Source organism: Haliotis rufescens, unplaced genomic scaffold (genome assembly GCF_023055435.1).
Source record: "Haliotis rufescens isolate VD_foot unplaced genomic scaffold, xgHalRufe1.0.p SCAF_13, whole genome shotgun sequence".
In the NCBI taxonomy this organism is placed as follows: domain Eukaryota; kingdom Metazoa; phylum Mollusca; class Gastropoda; order Lepetellida; family Haliotidae; genus Haliotis; species Haliotis rufescens.
Window position 1 is genome coordinate 6959543 of NW_025963813.1, and position 20329 is coordinate 6979871.

The 20329-nt window shown below is 43.5% G+C and overlaps 1 protein-coding gene across 6 annotated transcripts in view; it reads left to right on the forward strand.

The window, feature by feature from the left end:
* LOC124119756 (myosin-4-like) overlaps positions 1-13692 on the forward strand; it is a 39139-nt gene extending 25447 nt beyond the window's left edge. For 3 of the 6 annotated variants that reach the window (XM_048394747.1, XM_048394745.1, XM_046482390.2), the window contains 6 exons: positions 1468-1497; positions 2737-2868; positions 3400-3537; positions 4125-4178; positions 6208-6287; positions 13624-13692. In XM_048394747.1, the coding sequence (XP_048250704.1) occupies positions 1468-1497; positions 2737-2868; positions 3400-3537; positions 4125-4178; positions 6208-6266 (413 nt within the window). In that variant the 3' untranslated portion in view covers positions 6267-6287; positions 13624-13692. The remainder of the gene's footprint in view (positions 1-1467; positions 1498-2736; positions 2869-3399; positions 3538-4124; positions 4179-6207; positions 6288-13623) is intronic. The other 3 variants (XM_048394746.1, XM_048394749.1, XM_048394748.1) reach the window with 3 other exon arrangements.
* Positions 13693-20329: the final 6637 nt, after the last annotated feature.

A 20329-nucleotide genomic window follows, 5' to 3' on the forward strand; every position in this document is an offset into this window, starting at 1 on the left:
ATTACTACCACATGCCAAGATTGACAAGAAATCAGCGACACCAAGCCCTTGGACGACTGCAACCTGGACAAACCGCCCGGCAAGTAGCCAATGCAAGTCCACGTTAGGACCATATACAGGCTCCAGCAACGGAACCAGACCCCCAACACTACAGACGACCGACCACGTAGTGGAAGACCAAGGGTCACCACCCGTCGTCAGGATCTTCAGACAGTGCGACAGCATCTTCAAGATCGCTTTGTTACTCCTGCGGGGGACACATCAGCGACGCATTAGTGCGGACACCGTGAGTCGACGATTGACGAGCAGACACCTCCACTGTCACAGGCCACACCGAGGACCAATTCTGACACAACGTCATCGCCGGGACCGTCTTCAATGGGCAACACAGCACCAGCATTGACGCCAACAGCAGTGGAGAAGAGTCATCTTCTCAGACGAGGACCGTTACTGTATCTCAAAGCAGATGACAGAGAGAGAGAGAGAGAGAGAGAGAGAGAGAGAGAGAGAGAGAGAGAGAGAGTCTGGCGACGCCGTGGATAACATTGTTCGGATGCTTGTGTTTGTGAGAGAGACTCGTGGGGTGGTCCAAGCATCATTGGTCTTGCACAGAGGGTCGGCCCTGTGGTCTTCCAGAACATCGGTCCTGGGAAAGGCAATGGTGTCACAGCTCGGTACATTGATCAAATCTTGAGTCCATACGCCATACCTCATTTGGCACGTCGCTGCAACCACGAATTTCAGCATGATAACGCCCGTGCCCACACTGCGAGAGCAACAAAAGGCTTCCCAACAGCGGAATGGCATCAGAACCATGCAGTGGCCTGCCCTCAGTCCCAATTTAAATCCAATAGGGGCGCCTGTGGGACGAGATTCAAAGATGGCTGAATGACGTCCGACCAAAGCCGACAACTGCAGCTGAACTGCGTTAGGCGTTCCTGAGTGTGGGCTCAAGTGCCTTTGGCCTTTATCAACCGCCTCATCCATTCCATGTATCGACGTTCCACGGCAGTCATCAATGCAAATGGCGGACCCACTAGATACTGACTTGTGATTCCATTTACTCAGAGACTAGTGTTGTGTTTCACTTTAAGAACATTTGACACTTTAATTTCAACTTTGATGATCAGTTTTGCCAAGTTTCACCTTTTAAATATTTCTCAATGTATGTTAACAGTGTTTGGACAAATAAGGTTTCTCATATATCTATCCATGGTGATGATTGCGGTTCAGTGTATTTTCATAGTAAAGAAGTTGGAGTTTAATGCAACACTTTACAGTATCTGATACAATGTGTGTGCATGTGTGTATATAACGTTCTCAGGATGCCGTACGAGAGTCTGTAACTGATACTATTTCAATGTAGTCACAATTTTGTCATGCAAATATACAGTCGAAATGATTCAGTATTCTGTAGAATTAAGAAAGTATGCTCTCAAACATGTCAGAACATTTCATCCTTTTTAGGTCTAATACACAGAAGGTCTGATGAAAATGGTAAGACCCTTTCTTGTGATCTTGTTAAAGAAGCAAAGTTGTGTTTGTTTCCTCTAGCGTACACTAGAAGGGATACTTTGCCCAATAAATGCAATCTTGCTGTCACCGCCTCCGTGTTCTAGTGGATAGGGCGCCTCCCTGGAGAGTGGAAGGTCTGTGGTTCGAGCTCCGGTTGCATCAAACCAAAAGACGTTAAAAGACGTTACTTGTAATTACCCTGCCTGGCGCGGGGCATTAAGGGGATATAACAAGGACTGTCAGTATTCTGTATCTGAGTGGGGTATTCATGTTAAACTGCGGTATGGTAACTCAGCATGCTATAATACAAGCATTAGTCCGGACAAGTACAATCAGCCACATGCACACACGTGCATGCACGTCGCTATGTAAGCGCAATAGCCTTGAACACCATTTCACCTCACCTAATCTCGCTGTTTTTCTCCACCGGAAGTAAACACTGGCCACCAATAACTAAGGAAATCATAATGAACGCTTTATCTTGTCCAGCGTTGTTGTGGTACTTACATTTTTAATCCATCAAATACATGGATATTTGTTTTTTGTCAACATGATCCGCGATGCGCGAATGTTCACTTTTACATGGAGTCTTCCCACCTCCTAGTCACTACCACTTACTCTTGTCAAGGAGAATTATGAGTGGAGGGTGCTACAAGTAGAGCGGGACTTTCTTTCTCTCTTTGTTGGCACCTGGTGTCATCCCTATTTCAAGTGATCCATTCATATAATTGTCATTACTATGTTGCCTTTCACGCCTTAAAATATCTGTTTGCTCTCTGGCGTTGACGTAATATGAATTTACATGGCAGGATTTCAATTAAAAGTTTATTAACACAGGAATGTAATGTTTAATGTTTTCCTACCATACATTCATTGACTTTTAACCGATTGATCAGGGACATGAAGTGAAAAGGCAACAATACTGAGATGTGATGAAAGAAAATACATCACTACAGTTTTGTTATCTTGTTTTCCCAGTGGCGGTTCTGAAGTTCAGAATATGTCTATGATTAACTTGTCTCATAATGCGTCCTTTTACCCCGGGGGCATGGGTCTTTGCTCCAGCTGTCATCCACTTGTTTTTTATGACTTACAGCTGGAGTAGCGCCGACTATAAAGCATAAGTCACTCAGTCATTTCATATTTGATTTTGAGACGACGATTTGAATACTTCTATCATATAAAAAGGTTTAAGTGGCGATTCCAATTTTATCTATTCAGATTTGGAGTATGACGATGGTGACTACGGATCTGCTGAGGACATGGAAGCTGGTAAGGTTGATGAAGAGGATTTGGGCGAGGAAAAAGACAAGGGGAAATCAGTGAAAAGATCTCCAAAGAAGATATTTCAGGGTACGTTTATAATCTTTGGACCAAGTTGATTGGGTGGCCTTCTTGGCAGAACAGTTACTCGTCATTCAGATAGTCCGGATTCATATTGGTACATCGCCGGTACTTCATCAGCTTTCAGTGATCCATTCATATAATTTTCACCGCTATTTTGCATTTTACGCCCATTGGAATCTGTTTCGGTGGATAGTCGAGACTAGTTATTCCCTGACGTTGACAATACAGTGATTGACAGGCAAATGGCGGACCCACTAGATACTGACTTGTGATTCCATTTACTCAGAGACTAGTGTTGTGTTTCACTTTAAGAACATTTGACACTTTAATTTCAACTTTTAATGCGTACTTTTACCCCGGGGGCATGGATCTTTGCTCCAGCTGTCATCCACTTGTTTTTTATGACTTACAGCTGGAGTAGCGCCGACTATAAAGAATCAGTCACTCAGTCATTTCATATTTGATATTGAGATGACGATTTGAATACTACTAGCATATAAAAAGGTTTAAGTGGCGATTCCAATTATATCTATTCAGATTTGGAGTATGACGACGGTGACTACGGATCTGCTGAGGACACGGAAGCTAGTAAGATTGATGAAGAGGTGTTGGATTTGGGCGAGGAAAAAGACAAGGGGAAATCAGTGAAAAGATCTCCAAAGAAGAAATGTCAGGGTACTTTTATAATCTCTGAACCAAGTTGATTGGGTGGCCTTCTTGGCAGAACAGTTACTCGTCATTCAGATAGTCCGGATTCATATTGGTACATCGCCGGTACTTCATCAGCTTTCAGTGATCCATTCATATAATTTTCACCGCTATTTTGCATTTTACGCCCATTGGAATCTGTTTCGGCGGATAGTCGAGACTAGTTATTCCCTGACGTTGACAATACAGTGATTGACATGCATCAACCAACTTAACGAGCCTGACCATCCGATCCCGTTAGTCGCCCCTTACTACAGGCATGAGTTGCTGAAGACCAATCCTAATCCGGGTCTTCACGTAAATCGTCTTTTTAAATTTATTTTCTTTGGGCTGAAAAAGCGTGCACGATATTTTTGTGTTACTTAAGTATTGTATATCATCAATCTCTACTGACATACATATCTGTAATACAGACAAGTGGCCCAATTACCTGCATGTACATGAACTTTATCAACAGGCCTAGGGTATAGCCGAAATATTGCTGACTGCGCACTGATGTAAGTGAGTGCTGCTTCGAGCAGTCCACTAATTTTCATTCAATATGTATGTTCCAGCGATGAAGGAAAGGCACCACAAAAGAATGGCATTGATGAAGAAAAAATTTAGTGGTGAGTTACTAACGTTGCACAATGTGTTTAAACGTTTTCATTAGCTATAAGGCTTATGCATAACTCACATTAATCGGTTATTAATCATAAACGATCGTCCTCACGTCGACCTTGACCTTGATTCATTCAGGTTTGATGTATTCGCCATAAAGTACTTATGAATAATGTGCTTGACTGAACTCTTTGGCCTCGTTCCCATAAAACCACCCCGAGACACGGTCAGCGATGATGATGATGATGATGATGATGATCTACAGAGATTTGGCGTCCGATCGGGGAAAGTAGAAAGATCTTGAACGATCTGTTGCGGATCGGGACTGAATATGACGTTAGCGACAATCTGTGACCAAACAGCATATTGTTAGGCAACAGTAAGGGTGGGAGAACGAACAACGTCCTTTTCAGAGGCTCTTTGACTTGAGACAACAAGAAGTGTGATCTTTGACGGAACTGAAACATAAAAGCGCTTATGAAGGAATAGGTTTCTTTCTGTTTTGCTGTTAAATATATCGAGAACACTCCGAAACAAAGTGCAAGTCAATTTTTATATGAGTGAGTGAGTTTGGTTTAACGCAACTTTTAACAGTATTCCAGTTATATCACGGCGTGTCAGCTTAATGTGGGAGGAAAGCCCGAAGTGATGCAGGTCTCAGACGTTTACCTCTTCGGTGAAACCCGCGAGCACGGGTATGGTGCTGACAAACCTAGAAACATAATCGGGGCGAACCGGGATTCGAACCCACAATCTTAGGTTTCTGGCGTGCCCACGGGACGCAACTCTGCACAGCGAATCGCGGCGCCTAAGACGACTGGGCCACCCGTGCCCCCCATTTTTTCTCATATCTTTAGAAAGGAATATTCTACAAGGGATCACATTTCCAATGCATTGATGAAAATTGATGCACTGAAATGTAAATTATAAAAGCTAAAAAAAACATCGAGATACAATTGTAAATGCATTTTTTGTATTGAATCTCTATGAACAGAGATGAGAGATTGTAGGAGATATCTCCTCAAGCCAAATACATGGCTGTGAAGTAACAAATGCAGAAGAAAATACATGTACATGGCTAGATATACCGTTTTAGGTGAAACAAACGGAAAAGTACCTTGTAGAACAACGAAGCGGCACTATCGAGTTACGTTCCTGAGAATGATATGCAAACAGAGATAACATTTGACTTGCCTTTGCATGTAATTGTGAGAGGTGCCATCGGTGAGGCTGGACACGCTCACCTTTGCGGAAACACCAGGTATCATCATTATTTGATAGTGTTTCAAAAACACATCCTCAAGACATAGTCACAATTGAACAATGGATTCTGCTTTTAGTAAAGATTTGGAATGATTGTGGGAATACGCTCTATGGAATCGGTTTGAACGGATAACCGAGACTGGTTATTCTCTGGCTTTGACGTTTTCTATTTGCAAACACGACGTTCCCCAGTCTCTTGTGAATACATGTAGCCACAATGCCGTGAAATAGTGGTGCGTGTCTATTTCTGGTCAGGTCATGAAATGACGTATGCAGCACATGGAATTCAAATGAGTCATATTCTCCACATGATCCTTGTGCGAATGAAGCCTAATGTGGAGCAGATGGCCCCAAGGTGATGGCATGTTTTGCACAAGGAATATTGCCGATGTAACCCGAGCATTGATTGGTTTGAGGTATTGCTTGTCTCCCTCTCGCTGGAACCAGCCCTTGGCTTGATTCGGTGGTAAAAATAGCAACCGTCTCTTATTCACAGTTATGGAGGCGCGTAGTGTATTCAAACCCGTGATATATTCGCGATGCGTAACACTTAGTGAAACCAACGGGTCAATTTGCTTCATTGTATTTAAAGTCATTGTCTTGGAGTCATTGTAATCATGCGAAATGTTGGTCTAGATCTGTTCAGTCAGTATCAAGTACCTGACCTCTCGCATGTATAACATGGACGTTATGTTTCTGATGTCATGACAATTTGATAGTGCTTATGATATAGCCGCTTTCGTTTTGTGGACTCTTATTTACTTACTGTTTCAGATTTTAAACAGAAAGCAGCAACTGATTTGGCTGGAATGAGAAGTACATTTAAAGGTTGATGGCGGAATGCTACTTATCAGGTAGGTTTACTGTCAACAGATCTGTAGCACACCAGGTGGGTTACTGTCAATAGAGATGTAGCACACAAGGTGAGTTTACTGTCAATAGAGATGTAGCACACAAGGTGAGTTTACTGTCAACAGAACTGGCGCACACCAGGTGTGTTTACTGTCAACAGATCTGTAGCACACCAGGTGGGTTTACTGTCAACAGAGATGTAGCACGCCAGGTGGGTTTATTGTCAACAGATCTGGAGCACACAAGGTGAGTTTACTGTCAACAGAACTATAGCACACCAGGTGGGTTTACTGTCAACAGAGATGTAGCACACCAGGTGGGTTTACTGTCAACAGATCTGGAGCAAACAAGGTGAGTTTACTGTCAACAGAACTGTATCACACCAGGTGGGTATACTATCAACAGAGATGTAGCACACCAGGTGGGTTTACTGTCAACAGGGTTGTATCACACCAGGCGGGTTTACTGTCAACAGAGATGTAGCACACCAGGTGGGTTTACTGTCAACAGAGATGTATCACACCAGGTGGGTTACTGTCAACAGAACTGTATCACACCAGGTGGGTTTACTGTCAACAGAGATGTAGCACACCAGGCGGGTTTACTGTCAACAGAGATGTAGCACACCAGGTGGGTTTACAGTCAACAGATCTGGAGCACACCAGGTGGGTTTACAGTCAACAGAACTGTATCACACCAGGTGGGTTTACTGTCAACAGAGATGTAGCACACCAGGTGGTTTACAGTCAACAGAGATGTAGCATACCAGGTGGGTTTACAGTCAACAGAACTGTATCACACCAGGTGGGTTTACTGTCAACAGAGATGTAGCACACCAGGTGGGTTTACTGTCAACAGATCTGGAGCAAACAAGGTGAGTTTACTGTCAACAGAACTGTATCACACCAGGTGGGTATACTATCAACAGAGATGTAGCACACCAGGTGGGTTTACTGTCAACAGGGTTGTATCACACCAGGCGGGTTTACTGTCAACAGAGATGTAGCACACCAGGTGGGTTTACTGTCAATAGAGATGTATCACACCAGGTGGGTTACTGTCAACAGAACTGTATCACACCAGGTGGGTTTACTGTCAACAGAGATGTAGCACACCAGGTGGGTTTACTGTCAACAGAGATGTAGCACACCAGGTGGGTTTACTGTCAACAGAGATGTAGCACACCAGGGGGTTTACTGTCAACAGAGATGTAGCACACCAGGTGAGTTTACTGTCAACAGAGATGTAGCACACCAGGTGGGTTTACTGTCAAAAGAGATGTAGCACACCAGGTGGGTTTACTGTCAACAGAGATGTAGCACACCAGGCGGGTTTACTGTCAACAGAGATGTAGCACACCAGGTGGGTTTACAGTCAACAGAACTGGCGCACACCAGGTGGGTTTACTGTCAACAGATCTGGAGCACACAAGGTGAGTTTACTGTCAACAGAACTATAGCACACCAGGTAGGTTTACTGTCAACAGAGATGTAGCATACAAGGTGGGTTTACTGTCAACAGATCTGGAGCACACAAGGTGAGTTTACTGTCAACAGAACTATAGCACACCAGGCGGGTTTACTGTCAACAGAACTGGAGCACACCAGGTGGGTTTACTGTCAACAGAACTATAGCACACCAGGCGGGTTTACTGTCAACAGAACTGGAGCACACCAGGTGGGTTTACAGTCAACAGAGATGTAGCATACCAGGTGGGTTTACTGTCAACAGAGATGGAGCATACCAGGTGGGTTTACTGTCAATAGAGATGTAGCACATAGGGTGAGTTTACTGTCAAAAGATGTGTAGCATACCAGGTGGGTTTACTGTCAATAGAGATGTAGCACACCAGGTGGGTTTACAGTCAACAGAACTGGAGCATACCAGGTGGGTTTACTGTCAACAGAACTATGGCACACCAGGTGGGTTTACTGTCAATAGAGATGTAGCACACCAGGTGGGTTTACTGTCAACAGAACTGGAGCATACCAGGTGGGTTTACTGTCAACAGAGATGTAGCACACCAGGTGGGTTTACTGTCAATAGAGATGTAGCACACCAGGTGGGTTTACAGTCAACAGAACTGGAGCATACCAGGTGGGTTTACTGTCAACAGAACTATGGCACACCAGGTGGGTTTACTGTCAATAGAGATGTAGCACACCAGGTGGGTTTACAGTCAACAGAACTGGAGCATACCAGGTGGGTTACTGTCAACAGAGATGTAGCATACCAGGTGGGTTTACTGTCAACAGAGATGTATCACACCAGGTGGGTTACTGTCAACAGAACTGTATCACACCAGGTGGGTTTACTGTCAACAGAGATGTACATTGTAGCACACCAGGCGGGTTAACTGTCAACAGAGATGTAGCACACCAGGTGGGTTAACTGTCTACAGAACTGCATCACACCAGGTGGGTTTACTGTCAACAGAGATGTAGCATACCAGGTGAGTTAACTGTCTACAGAGATGTAGCATACCAGGTGAGTTAACTGTCTACAGAACTGTATCACACCAGGTGGGTTTACTGTCAACAGAGATGTAGCATACCAGGTGAGTTAACTGTCTACAGAACTGTATCACACCAGGTGGGTTTACTGTCAACAGAGATGTAGCACACCAGGTGGGTTTACTGTGTATAGAGATGTAGCACACAAGGTGGGTTAACTGTCTACAGAACTGCATCACACCAGGTGGGTTAACTGTCTATAGAGATGTAGCACACCAGGTGAGTTAACTGTCAACAGAGATGTAGCACACCAGGTGGGTTTACTGTCTATAGAGATGTAGCACACCAGGTGGGTTAACTGTCTACAGAACTGCATCACACCAGGTGGGTTTACTGTCTATAGAGATGTAGCACACCAGGTGAGTTTACTGTCAACAGAACTATAGCATACCAGGTGAGTTTACTGTCAACAGAGATGTAGCACACCAGGTGGGTTTACTGTCAACAGAGATGTAGCACACCAGGTAGGTTTACTGTCAACAGAACTATAGCACACCAGGTGGGTTTACTGTCAACAGAGATGTAGCACACCAGGTGGGTTTACTGTCAACAGATCTGGAGCAAACAAGGTGAGTTTACTGTCAACAGAACTGTATCACACCAGGTGGGTATACTATCAACAGAGATGTAGCACACCAGGTGGGTTTACTGTCAACAGGGTTGTATCACACCAGTCGGGTTTACTGTCAACAGAGATGTAGCACACCAAGTGGGTTTACTGTCAACAGAGATGTATCACACCAGGTGGGTTACTGTCAACAGAACTGTATCACACCAGGCGGGTTTACTGTCAACAGAGATGTAGCACACCAGGCGGGTTTACTGTCAACAGAGATGTAGCACACCAGGTGGGTTTACAGTCAACAGATCTGGAGCACACCAGGTGGGTTTACAGTCAACAGAACTTTATCACACCAGGTGGGTTTACAGTCAACAGAACTGTATCACACCAGGTGGGTTTACTGTCAACAGAGATGTAGCACACCAGGTGGGTTTACTGTCAACAGAGATGTAGCACACCAGGGGGTTTACTGTCAACAGAGATGTAGCACACCAGGTGAGTTTACTGTCAACAGAGATGTAGCACACCAGGTGGGTTTACTGTCAAAAGAGATGTAGCACACCAGGTGGGTTTACTGTCAACAGAGATGTAGCACACCAGGCGGGTTTACTGTCAACAGAGATGTAGCACACAAGGTGAGTTTACTGTCAACAGAACTATAGCACACCAGGTAGGTTTACTGTCAACAGAGATGTAGCATACCAGGTGGGTTTACTGTCAACAGATCTGGAGCACACAAGGTGAGTTTACTGTCAACAGAACTATAGCACACCAGGCGGGTTTACTGTCAACAGAACTGGAGCACACCAGGTTGGTTTACTGTCAACAGAACTATAGCGCACCAGGCGGGTTTACTGTCAACAGAACTGGAGCACACCAGGTGGGTTTACAGTCAACAGAGATGTAGCATACCAGGTGGGTTTACTGTCAACAGAGATGGAGCATACCAGGTGGGTTTACTGTCAATAGAGATGTAGCACACAAGGTGAGTTTACTGTCAAAAGATGTGTAGCATACCAGGTGGGTTTACTGTCAATAGAGATGTAGCACACCAGGTGGGTTTACAGTCAACAGAACTGGAGCATACCAGGTGGGTTTACTGTCAACAGAACTATGGCACACCAGGTGGGTTTACTGTCAATAGAGATGTAGCACACCAGGTGGGTTTACTGTCAACAGAACTGGAGCATACCAGGTGGGTTACTGTCAACAGAGATGTAGCACACCAGGTGGGTTTACTGTCAATAGAGATGTAGCACACCAGGTGGGTTTACAGTCAACAGAACTGGAGCATACCAGGTGGGTTTACTGTCAACAGAACTATGGCACACCAGGTGGGTTTACTGTCAATAGAGATGTAGCACACCAGGTGGGTTTACTGTCAACAGAACTGGAGCATACCAGGTGGGTTACTGTCAACAGAGATGTAGCATACCAGGTGGGTTTACTGTCAACAGAGATGTATCACACCAGGTGGGTTACTGTCAACAGAACTGTATCACACCAGGTGGGTTTACTGTCAACAGAGATGTAGCACACCAGGCGGGTTAACTGTCAACAGAGATGTAGCACACCAGGTGGGTTAACTGTCTACAGAACTGCATCACACCAGGTGGGTTTACTGTCAACAGAGATGTAGCATACCAGGTGAGTTAACTGTCTACAGAGATGTAACATACCAGGTGAGTTAACTGTCTACAGAACTGTATCACACCAGGTGGGTTTACTGTCAACAGAGATGTAGCATACCAGGTGGGTTTACTGTCAACAGAGATGTAGCACACCAGGTGGGTTTACTGTCTATAGAGATGTAGCACACCAGGTGGGTTAACTGTCTACAGAACTGCATCACACCAGGTGGGTTAACTGTCTATAGAGATGTAGCACACCAGGTGAGTTAACTGTCTACAGAGATGTAGCACACCAGGTGGGTTTACTGTCTATAGAGATGTAGCACACCAGGTGGGTTAACTGTCTACAGAACTGCATCACACCAGGTGGGTTTACTGTCTATAGAGATGTAGCACACCAGGTGAGTTTACTGTCAACAGAACTATAGCATACCAGGTGAGTTTACTGTCAACAGAGATGTAGCACACCAGGTGGGTTTACTGTCAACAGAGATGTAGCATACCAGATAGGTTTACTGTCAACAGATCTGGAGCACACAAGGTGAGTTTACTGTCAACAGAACTATAGCACACCAGGTGGGTTTACTGTCAACAGAGATGTAGCACACCAGGTAGGTTTACTGTCAACAGATCTAGAGCACACAAGGTGAGTTTACTGTCAACAGAACTGTATCACACCAGGCGGGTTTACTGTCAACAGAGATGTAGCACACCAGGTGGGTTTACTGTCAACAGAGATGTATCATACCAGGTAGGATTACTGTCAACAGATCTGGAGCACACAAGGTGAGTTTACTGTCAATAGAACTATAACACACAAAGTTGGTTTACTGTCAATAGAGATGTAGCACACCAGGTGGGTTTACTGTCAACAGAACTATAACACACCAGGTAGGTTTACTGTCAACAGATCTGGAGCACACCAGGTTGGTTTACTGTCAACAGAGATGTAGCACACCAGGTGGGTTTACTGTCAACAGAACTGTATCACACCAGGCGGGTTTGCTGTCAACAGAACTGGAGCACACCAGGTGGGTTTACTGTCAGTAGTGATGTAGCACACCAGGTGGGTTTACTGTCAACAGATCTCGAGCACACCAGGTGAGTTTACTGTCAACAGAACTGGAGCACACAATGTGGGTTTACTGTCAACAGATCTGGAGCACACCAGGTGGGTTAACTGTCAACAGAACTGTATCACACAAGGTAGGTTTACTGTCAACAGATGTGTAGCACACCAGTTGGGTTTGTTGTCAACAGAACCGTAGCACAAAAGGTGGGTTTACTGTCAATAGAAGGTGTGGCACACCAGGTGGGTTACTGTCAACATATGTGTAGCACACCAGGTGGGTTTACTGTCAATAGAGATGTAGCACACCAGGTGGGTTTACTGTCAACAGAACTATAGCACACCAGGTAGGTTTACTGTCAACAGATCTATAACACACCAGGTGGGTTTACTGTCAACAGATGTGTAGTACACCAGTTGGGTTTGCTGTCAACAGAACTGTATCACACCAGGTGGGTTAATTGTCAACAGATGTGTAGCACACCAGTTGGGTTAGCTGTCAACAGAACCGTAGCTCACCAGGTGGGTTTACTGTCAATAGAAGGTGTAGCACACCAGGTGGGTTACTGTCAACAGATGTGTAGCACACATGTGGGTTTACTGTCAACAGAACTATAGCACACCAGGGGGGTTTACTGTCAACAGATCTATAACACACCAGGTGGGTTTACTGTCAACAGATCTATAACACACCAGGTGGGTTTACTGTCAACAGATGTGTAGTACACCAGTTGGGTTTGCTGTCAACAGAACTGTATCACACCAGGTGGGTGTACTGTCAACAGATGTGTAGCACACCAGTTGGGTTTGCTGTCAACAGAACCGTAGCTCACCAGGTGGGTTTACTGTCAATAGAAGGTGTAGCACACCAGGTGGGTTACTGTCAACAGATGTGTAGCACACCAGGTGGGTTTACTGTCAATAGAGATGTAGCACATCAGGTGGGTTTACTGTCAACAGAACTATAGCACACCAGGTAGGTTTACTGTCAACAGATCTGTAGCACATCAGAAATGTTTACTGTCAACAGAACTATAGCACACCAGGTGGGTTTTAGTGTCAACAGAACACACCAAGTAATATTGAAGAAAATAATAATGTTCGTGAAAATCCTGGAAAAAATCATTTGTCCTCCGGACTTAGTTGCTGGCTGCCCTGAAACATAATGTAGCTATGGGTCCGCAAAATTGCTTTTCTCCATGTATATTGACCAGAATATTTAATGAAAGCTCCCTTAATGAACGCCAATGAACACTTACTTTGAAATAACGGCATTCAATTATTCAACTGATCACGACTGGAACTCAGTTTCAAGAGGGGCGGTCGGGTAGCCTAGTGGTTGAAGCTTTCGCTCGTCACGCCGAAGACCCGGGTTCGATTCCCGACAAGGGTACAATGTGTGAAGCCAATTTCTGGTGTCCACCGCCGTGACTTTGCTTGAACATTGCTGAAAGCGGTGTAAAATGTCACTTACTCACTCACTCAGTTTCAAGAGCACATGATTCTCATAAGTAATAGTTGTACATGCTGCTTTGTAATCGTTCCTGTTCCTTCTGGTTTCAGGACACACAGCGGGATACGTCGTCGTTAATGAAACAAGTGTTGATTAATTAATAAAGGCAGTGATGCAATGAACTTCGATATGTTCTGTCCTTTTGTCGTGAATGACTTCGTGATGGATGGTTTAACGGCACAGTCAGAACTATTTCAGCTATATCAAATCGTCTGTAAATAGTCGAGTGTGTGTCAGACAAATAAGTGACTGAGCGCATGGACAATAATCAAGTGTCTGAGTCTCACCACCGACCCCCTTTAGTCGACTCTTATGACAATCATGGGGAAACTGCGGACTTACTCTTCCTCGGAATCCCACCATCAGCCTATGGTTTCCCTGGTGTAGGTTCCATAATTCACTGTGTAATATAGCTAAGAGAGAGAGTTGGGTTTAACGCCGCTTTTAACAGTATTCCAGTTATATCACGGCGTGTCAGCTTAATGTGGGAGGAAAGCCCGAAGTGATGCAGGTTTCAGACGTTTACCTCTTCGGTGAAACCCACGAGCACGGGTATGGTGCTGACTAACCTAGAAACATAATCGGGGCGAACAGGGATTCGAACCCACAATCATAGGTTTCTGGCGTGCCCACGGGACGCAACTCTGCACAGCGAATCGTGGCGCTTTTGACAACTGGGCCATCCGTGCCCCCTAATATAGCTAAAATATTGGAGTGTAGCACAATATATTTACTCACTCATTCACACACTCTCTCACGCGCATTCAAGGAAACGCCACAGAACAGTCACATGCTGGACATGAACCTTTGCATATAAAGGCGATGTCAAGACGTGCACAGGACAATTTCAGCCAATAATACACAACAAACCTCTTGATAAAAATTGTGTCCCTTCCGGGCTCCGAACCTCTTAATGGCGAGTGTCAGGCAGGGTAACAAGAAGTACAACTGGTATGACGCAGTCAGGGGATCGAACCACCGAACTTTCGCTCTCCGAACAGACTTCTATCCACTGAACCACGGAGGCAGAAGACAAGGTACAATAATACTACTTGCGTTTCAGCTTTGTGAGTGAGTGAGTGAGTTATAATTTTACATCGCATCGGCAATATTGCAGCCATATCGCGATGAGAACAAATTGATTATATTAAAATTTCTGTCGTCAAAGGACAGTAAAACAGTAAGGTAATTATCACAGTGGAGACATAAAACTTACCTGAGCAATAGTAAAACAAAGACGTTTTCAATACAGTTATTAGAAAGTAAAACCTGGCTAGAGTGCACTGGCGACTAAAGCTAGACCACCTAACTGGGGATCATGGGGACTTACAGTGCTTTTGCTTCCTGCATGATTCCCAGCAGGATTTATGCCATCACTTTGGTCACGAGTGGTTGTATGAAATATTAACCAATATTAAAAAACAAAACACAATAAAGGAATTAAAACACTAGTTGATATTAATTACTTCAATATATATGGACTCACGTGCCACTGTCAGGGGACAATAATTTTACACTGCTTTAACCCCCACAGTGGCACTGCCTACATACATCTCAGTTGACAAAAATATCCAACTATTCTAAAACAATTCAAAATTTATCAAATATTAGTATTTCTTTTAAAAAACCGAGAATTAAATGAGCACTGATATTATAAAAAAGATCCGTTAAAGATGTTGAATGATAATATTTATCCCTTGTGAGAGAAAAATCAACACAGTCAAGCAAAACATGCTTGACTGTGATTCTCTCATCACAAGGGACACAGAACGGGGGATCCTCACCTTTTAAAAGATACTCGTGGGTATATCGACTGTGTCCAATACGACATCGTTGCAAAACAACTTCATCATGTCTTGAAGGGCAACCCAAGTAGGTATACCCTATTGATGGTTTTATAACATTAAGTTTGTTGATACCCACTTGGGTGTTCCACTTCTTTTGCATCAGATCATTGATGTAGCATCTAATTACTGGCTTGTAATCACTGTATGGTAAAAGTAGTGGCGTTACTGATTTGGAGAGGGCTGCCTTTGCAGCAGTATCAGCCATAGTGTTACCAGCGATGCCAACATGACTGGGCAACCAGCAAAAGACGATGTCGTATTGGGCAGTGGCGAGAACATTATTCAATTCTAAAATGTCAAGTATTAACGGATGATTTGAAGAACAACTATGTATTGCCTGAAGGCATGACAAGGAATCAGAAAAGATGATGAACTGTTGAGATGATTGGTTTTGAATGAAGTCCAAAGCTATAAGAATAGCATTGGCCTCAGCTGTAAAAATAGAGCTATTATCTGGGATTCTAGAAGACACCCTTTTAGATCCAATGACAGTAGCACTTGAAACCTTGCCACCATCCCTGGAGCCATCAGTAAAAATAGAGCGATGGGTATCATATTTTGACCGCAACTGGGCATATTCTTGTTGATAAATCAACTGGTTTGTATCAGCTTTTTTAAGGGTAGTTAGTGTCAGGTCTACCTCTGGTTTGACTAGTTGCCAAGGAGGTGTAGACAGTAACCGGTATGGTGAGATAGTAGAAAGATCAATAGTAGCTGCGGTAATATGTGGCTTAATTCTGAACCCTAGAGGGGGAACAAGCTTTGGTTTTGATTGAAATAGATTTTCATACATGGGATTAAACACACAGTCGTATGCTGGATTCGACGGATGTGAGTATAATTTAGTCACATATTGCAATGAAAGTTTAATTCGACGGTGTTTAAGAGATGGCTCGTCTGCCTCTACATATAAACTGTCAACTGGTGAAGTTCTAAAGGCACCAAGACATAGCCTCAGGCCTTGATGATGTACTGAATCTAATAATTTTAAGTTGCTTTTACAGGCACCACCATAAATGATGGAGCCATAATCGAGTTTGGAACGGATGAGAGAACGATATAAATGAAGGAGAGTTGTCCGATCCCCTCCCCATTTTGAATGAGAAACAACTTTCAACAAGTCAATTGCCTTCAGACATTTAGTCTTCAGATATCTTATATGTGGTAAAAATGTTAGATGATTATCAAATATAATACCCAAGAACTTGGCTTCCTTGACAACTTTAATAGGAAAACCAGCCAAAAACAGTTCAGGGTCCGTATGCGGTTTATATTTGCGGCAAAAATGGATACAGTTTGTTTTGACTTTAGAGAACTTGAACCCATTCTCTAGACACCATTTATGTATTTTATTAAGGCATAATTGTAGCTGTCTTTCAATAGTGTGCATATTTTTACCACGACAAGATATATTAAAATCATCTACGAAAAGTGACCCATCCACTGCATCACTTAAAACCTTTGAAAGACTATTGATTTTAACACTAAATAGAGTAACTGACAATATACTTCCTTGTGGGACACCCTGATCCTGATTATAATGGTCAGACAGGGTTGAACCCACTCGGACTTGAAATTGCCTGCCCGCTAAAAACTGTGATATAAAATGTGGTAAGCGGCCTCTCAGACCAAAGTCGTGTAAATCTTTTAAAATGCCATGTTTCCAGGTAGTGTCGTAAGCTTTCTCAAGATCGAAAAAAATTGACACAGCATGTTGTTTGTTAACAATAGCATTTTTAACAAACGATTCCAATCGTACTAAATGATCTATAGTACTTCGATTATTGCGAAAACCACATTGGATATTTGTTAGTAGGTTATTGGTTTCTAAGAACCAAACCAATCTATTATTTACCATTCGCTCCATCGTTTTACAGACACAACTGGTTAAAGATATAGGACGGTAATTGGATGGATCTGTATGATCCCGACCCGGCTTTGGGATAGGGACTACAATGGCATTATGCCAAGAAGGAGGAAAATTCCCCGACGTCCATATGTGGTCAAATATATCTAATAGTGTTTCTAGACATGAATCAGGCAAATGTTTCAGGAGCTGATAGTGAATATTATCAGCACCAGCCGCTGTATCATGAGCTTGCCCTAGGGCTGTATGTAGCTCATGGAAGGAAAATACTTCATTATAGTCTTCCCCGTTATCAGAGTTAAAATTAACATGTTTCTTTTCCTGTTGTTTCTGATATTTTATGAATTCAGGGGCATAATTAGACGATGACGAATGTTTTGCCAATGTTTCACCAAGTTTATTGGCAATGTCTGATTTATCAGTTAATAACTGATCACCTTCCTTCAAATGGTGAACAGAAGATTTTGATCCTTTGCGTTTAATTTTTTGTATCATGTTCCATACTTTGGATATAGGAGTACGGGAATTTATTTTGGAGACGTAGGTCCTCCAAGATTGACGCTTATTTTGTTTATAAGCCCGCCTGGCTTTTGCATTTGTAATTTTTACTTGATCTAAATTATGAACTGTGGGATGTCGGCGGAAGTACTTTTCCGCTTTCTTCCTACACTTCCGTGCCTGTTTACATTCGTAGGTAAACCATGGTTTGCGAATATGAGGAATTGCAGAGGACTTAGGAATTGTTTGATCAGCTATTTCATTGAGCTGATCTGAAAACAATTGAATCGGATCTTCAACGTTTTGAAAATGATGAGGGGTTATTTTTGCAGTGCACAATATTTCATATAATGACCAATCGGCCTTCTTAAAATTCCACCTGGATGTCGAGTTTTCAGGATTCGGCTTCACAGCTTTAAGAATAGTGGGAAAGTGATCACTTCCGCAGAGGTCATCATGGACCGACCAGTCAAATTCATTGAATAGATTTGAATCTGTGAGAGACAGATCAAGAGATGAGTACGATCCAGTGGCAGGATGTAAATAAGTGTTTGAATCATCATTACAGATACATAAATTATTATCTGAAATGAATTCCTCAAGGATTTTCCCTTTATTGTTTGTGGTAACACTTCCCCATAAAGGGTTGTGCCCATTCAAATCACCCACGATGATGCATGGCTTGGGTAGCTGATCATATAGATTTTGAAGATCTGTTTGTCGAAGCATAGTGGATGGAGGAATATACAAGGAACACAGAGTAAAGACAACGTTCAAAGTTAAACGAACAGCAACAGCTTGAAGATTTGAATTGATAGAAACAGGGCTGTGAATCACGCCCTGTCTCACCAAAATAGATGACCCTCCAGTTGCTTTGTCGCCTGGGGGAGAATATGAATGATGACAGTTATACTGCCTAATATCAAATTTGTCAGTACTTTTAAGGTATGTCTCCTGTAGACATAAAGCAGACGGTTTAAAATCCTGTATCAATAATTGAATGTCATTAAAATTATTTCTAAGTCCTCTGCAATTCCATTGGATTAGGTTATTGGATGGAGTCACGGTGGTTCAATAGGTGACCTCTCACGTGGTCGTGAGGAAGAAGGATTTCTACCTCTGTCTTCGGAAGACAGGGTCACCTCCATATCCAGAGGTCCAAACGAGTTAGTAAGAGGTACCTCAGGAGGAGTTGCGCTTCTTTGAGTTTGTTTTTTGTTTTGTCTTTTCCTTTCCTTTTTTTGAATATTTGCATGTTCAGTACTTTGTGCAGGCTGACGTGTAGACTGACTGGCAGGCTGCTGTGCAGGCTCGCTTGGAGGCTGAATATCTGTGTCAGATGATGATGTAGATGTTCCTTTATTCTGACTCATGGATGCCATTTTAAGGGGCTGATCAGAGTGGACCCAAGTAAGATCTGTCTGACATGTGATAGAATTAGTTGGAGTGGAACGGGATACTGCAGCAGAATAAGATAAGTTTGATGTAGTTGTTGGAAGCGTGGGAACAACCAGCTTTCGTGCATCATGATAAGTGATGTTGTTTGTATGTTTTAATTTAAGGATTTTAGATTCTAAAATCCAAACAGGGCAAGATTTTGAAGAGGCCATGTGATGACCATCACAATTTTTACACTTAAGGTCCTCGCTGCAGTCTGAGCTGACAAACTGGGGATCTAGTGCAATATTTCGATCCATGGCCGAACTTTTGGCATTTGAAGCACCGGAGTGGAGAGGGGACATACACCTCCACTCCAATATTCATGTAGCCAGCTTTGATCGATGTAGGAAGAGTAGGTCTCGAAAAGGTAAAAAGATAGGTATTTGTTTGAACAACATCTCCATCTTGCTTCCTGGTAAACCTTTTGACGGCAGTTACACCTTGCTGTCCTAATTCTGAAACAATCTCCTGCTCTGACATGTCAGACAGATATCACTTGTTGAGGTCTGGTCCATCAGGTTGTCAGGTAATTCTGAGAGAACGGTATCCATCTGCGAAGACTGTTCTGCCCAACTCGGCGGGGATGCTTTGTTGGCTGATATCTGTGGAGAGTCATCCAATATCTCATCAGTCTCCCCAGGTATGTCCATGGCCGCGATAACTTGATCCATCTGGGAAGATGAGTCTGTCTCAACTGTAGGTGCCACATCAGTAGTCTTTCCTTTCTTGCCTTCCCTGTCACTACTCTTGACTGACTCTGTCTGTTTCCTCTTTCCCTTCCCTCTCCCTGTCGGGGGAACAGGATCCGCTGAGACCTCCTTCTCGGAAACACTGTCTGTAGCTGGAAGCTGTGGTATCTCCAGAACGTTGTCTTTTGTCTTTGGGCACTTGGCTCGAACATGACCGTGCTGGTGGCACTTCAAACATATGGGAAGTCTGCCCGGAGCCGTGATCAGCATAGACTGCTTGTCACCGAATCGTACAATGTGAGGCAAGGCCTCCTTCTCAGACCCGGAGAGTTCCATCTTGACTAGGCGTACACCAGTGAAGACATCCTCTCCATCTATCACGTGATATTCCCTCAATACTTCAATAACTTTGCCT